Consider the following 2,923-nt stretch of genomic DNA (forward strand, 5'->3'; position numbering starts at 1 on the left):
CAGAGAAGTGTCTACCCTCCGCAGAGGCACCTCAGTAAAGGGCCCGCCCTGGGCAGGAACACCTCAGTGAAGTGTTTGCCCTCCGCAGGAACACCTCAGTGAAGTGTCTGCCCTCCGCAGGAGCACCTCGGTAAAGGGCCTGCCCTCTGCAGGAACACCTCAGTGAAGTGCCTGCCCTCCGCAGGAACACCTCCGGCCTCGCCTCCGGTCGCAGCATGTCCCGCCCCGCCGCGCTGCTGCTGCTGGCCGTGCTGGGCGCGTGCGGCCCCGCCGCCCAGGCCGTGGTCAGCAAGAAGAGCACCGCCAGCCCCGCAGCCAACGCCACGCCGCGGCCCTTCGAGGACCTGCCCGAGGCCGGCACGAAAGGTGAGGCCAAATGGCATGGGCCAGTCTTATTGGTGCTGGTCCAGGATCAGTGACTGCACTGTACTCGATGGCTGATCCGAAGGGTCCCAAGGGGCCGTCCAGAAAGCACGTCTGTTTCCCCCAGATTCATTCAGCCGCGAGCGCCTGCGAGCCCAAGGGTAGGCCACCCCGCTCCGCACGCATGCATTGCAGGCGAGATGTTGCCTACTCATCAGGCGCCATGAGAGCTTGCCTTGGCAGTCTCGTAACGGCGCTAATGACGGACGTACTTTCTGGATGATCCCCGACACACTGCTCTGCTCCAACAGACCTGGAGCCGCCCTCAGACTGCACCACGCCCGCCAACCTGCCGGGCAACTGCCAGCGCATCCAGAGCTGCCACTCACTATACCTCCTGATGCAGCAGCGGCTCAACAGCGTGCAGATTGACTTCCTGAGGAGGTCGCAGTGCGGGTGAGAGCGACTCCAGCTCCGTCTCCTGCCGTGGGCGTGAGGACAAGAGTTAACCTCGGGCTGGTTGCAGGTTCGAGGGCCGGAACCCCAAGGTGTGCTGCCCGCAGCGGGGGCGGGCGCCCTCGCAGAGCGGCAACATCCCGGATTGGAACCGCGTCGCCGGCTTCACCCCGATCCCCAACGAGGGCTTCCCCAAGGAGAACTTCCCGACGGACTTCCCCGCCTCGGCGCCGAGGAGCTGCGGCCGGCAGCACTCGAGCACGGGGCTCACCCGGGTGGTCGGGGGCACCGCCGCGCGCAACGGTCAGTGCTCCGCGCCTGCTACTCCAGCACCCTCCTCGTCGTCGAGCGCGCCGCGGGTCCGTCAACCGGCCGAGTGTGCTTGTTGCAGAGAGCTTGGTGATGGTGAAGGCGCGCTGGGCGGGGTCCTGCGGGGACAACCCCGTCCCCCAGCATGTGGGTCGCCTCCTCAGCTACGCGCCGCGCCGGGTCTGCGACCCGCCCGCCCTCAAAGCTTGAGTCCACTCCTCTCCAACTATTCATCTTAGGCTTTCACAATCTGGGCTCAATAAAGTGCATGATGCTGTTGACACCGTTTGTTTTTTCGATGTGCCGTTTGGAACGCATGAGCAAGGCGGGCAGCGAGACCGACGCCGGGTTGTATTTTATTTCGGGCGCGTTGCAGGGGAGTGGCCGTGGATCGTCGCCCTGGGTTACAAGACGCACCCCCGCAGCTCCTTCGCCGGCCGCCCCCAGTTCAAGTGCGGCGGCACCCTGGTCTCCGAGAAGCACGTGGTCACTGCGGGCCACTGCGTGTACCAGAAGAAAACCCTGTGAGTACCCACTCCGACTTTGGCCTCTGGAATCGGAGGAAAAGCGAGTTCAAGAGCTTAAACCAATTCTGCGCTTGTTTGTCGGTGGCGCAGCTACCTCGCCCGGCTCGGGGAGCTCGACCTGGAGGACGACGAGGACGGCGCGCACCCGGTCGACATCGAGGTCGCCGCCAAACACGTGCACCCCGAGTACAGCCCCACGAGGTTCACCAACGACATCGCCATCCTGACGCTCCGTAGCGCGGCGCCGTCCACCGGTAGGCTATAGGGCACTAGTTCACAGCAGAGCTGCCTACCGGCTGCCTACCTTTGCACCCGCCAGGTGCTTACGACCTCTGCCCTCTGCTTCCAGACGGCATCGAGCCCGCCTGCCTGCCCATGCGGCCCGACATCCGCTCGCTCTCCTTCGAGAGGTACAACCCGTTCACCGCGGGCTGGGGCTCCACCTCCTTCAGTAAGTCGCTCCGGCTCGATCTCGGACGCTAGCGGCCTAATAGCTCGCCGTCGGCAGTGTTCCGGATCGGTCGGGTTCAGATCTCGCTCGGAACCCGACGATTCGGCGTGCGAGTGAGACTGCATCTTCTCTCTCTCTCTCGCACTGCAACCCGCTGAGCCACCGGGTCGGGTCAGGTCGGGTTCGCTGTCTTGCCGGACTCATGCATAGCCGACCGATCCGGAACACTGGCCGGCGGGTACAGCGCCGTATCCTCACGACCCTCTCCTGCTTGTCCGCAGACGGCCCCAGCAGCTCCATGCTGATGCAGGTGCAGCTGCCCGTCGTCTCAGTAGAGGAGTGCCAGCGCGCCTTCGCCGGCATCAAGACAGCGACCATCGACAACAGAACGCTGTGCGCCGGGCTGCAGAAGGGAGGCAAAGACGCTTGCCAGGTAAGGACAAACATAATCTAGGCGTGGTTTCTGGCGGGAAGGTGGTTTGGTACAGGGATCAATTAGTTGTCATGACTGCAGGGAGATTCCGGCGGTCCCCTCGTTTGGCCTGCTTCGGACGGGACCTACTACCTCATCGGCGTGGTGTCATACGGTCTGCGGTGCGCGGAGGCGGGCTACCCTGGCGTTTACACCAGAGTCACCGCGTTCCTAGACTGGATGCAGGACACCATGAAGCTTTAGAGTCCTACGAAGGATCTAGGTTGCCTGCCCGGCCTGCTGTGATTGAGGAAAGAGACCTGTGAAGTACCTTTTAGAAATTATTTTTCATTATTTTTTTTCCATTTAAGACATAGTTTAATCTTTTGAGACTGATTACTATAC

At 62.8% G+C, this 2,923-nt stretch overlaps 1 protein-coding gene across 1 annotated transcript; it reads left to right on the forward strand.

Annotated features, from left to right (window-relative positions):
* Positions 1 to 8: 8 nt before the first annotated feature.
* LOC113218307 (venom protease-like) lies at positions 9 to 2,923 on the forward strand (the record flags this gene model as incomplete). Its single annotated transcript, XM_052276757.1, is given in 9 exon segments — positions 9 to 98; positions 185 to 366; positions 675 to 819; positions 890 to 1,122; positions 1,505 to 1,652; positions 1,746 to 1,909; positions 2,005 to 2,106; positions 2,388 to 2,539; positions 2,621 to 2,923. Coding segments are annotated over 8 exon segments (1,257 nt in total). The 5' UTR covers positions 9 to 98; positions 185 to 215.

The sequence above is a fragment of the Frankliniella occidentalis genome, unplaced genomic scaffold, assembly GCF_000697945.3.
Source record: "Frankliniella occidentalis isolate FOCC.00 unplaced genomic scaffold, Focc_3.1 Scaffold4294, whole genome shotgun sequence".
NCBI lineage: Eukaryota > Metazoa > Arthropoda > Insecta > Thysanoptera > Thripidae > Frankliniella > Frankliniella occidentalis.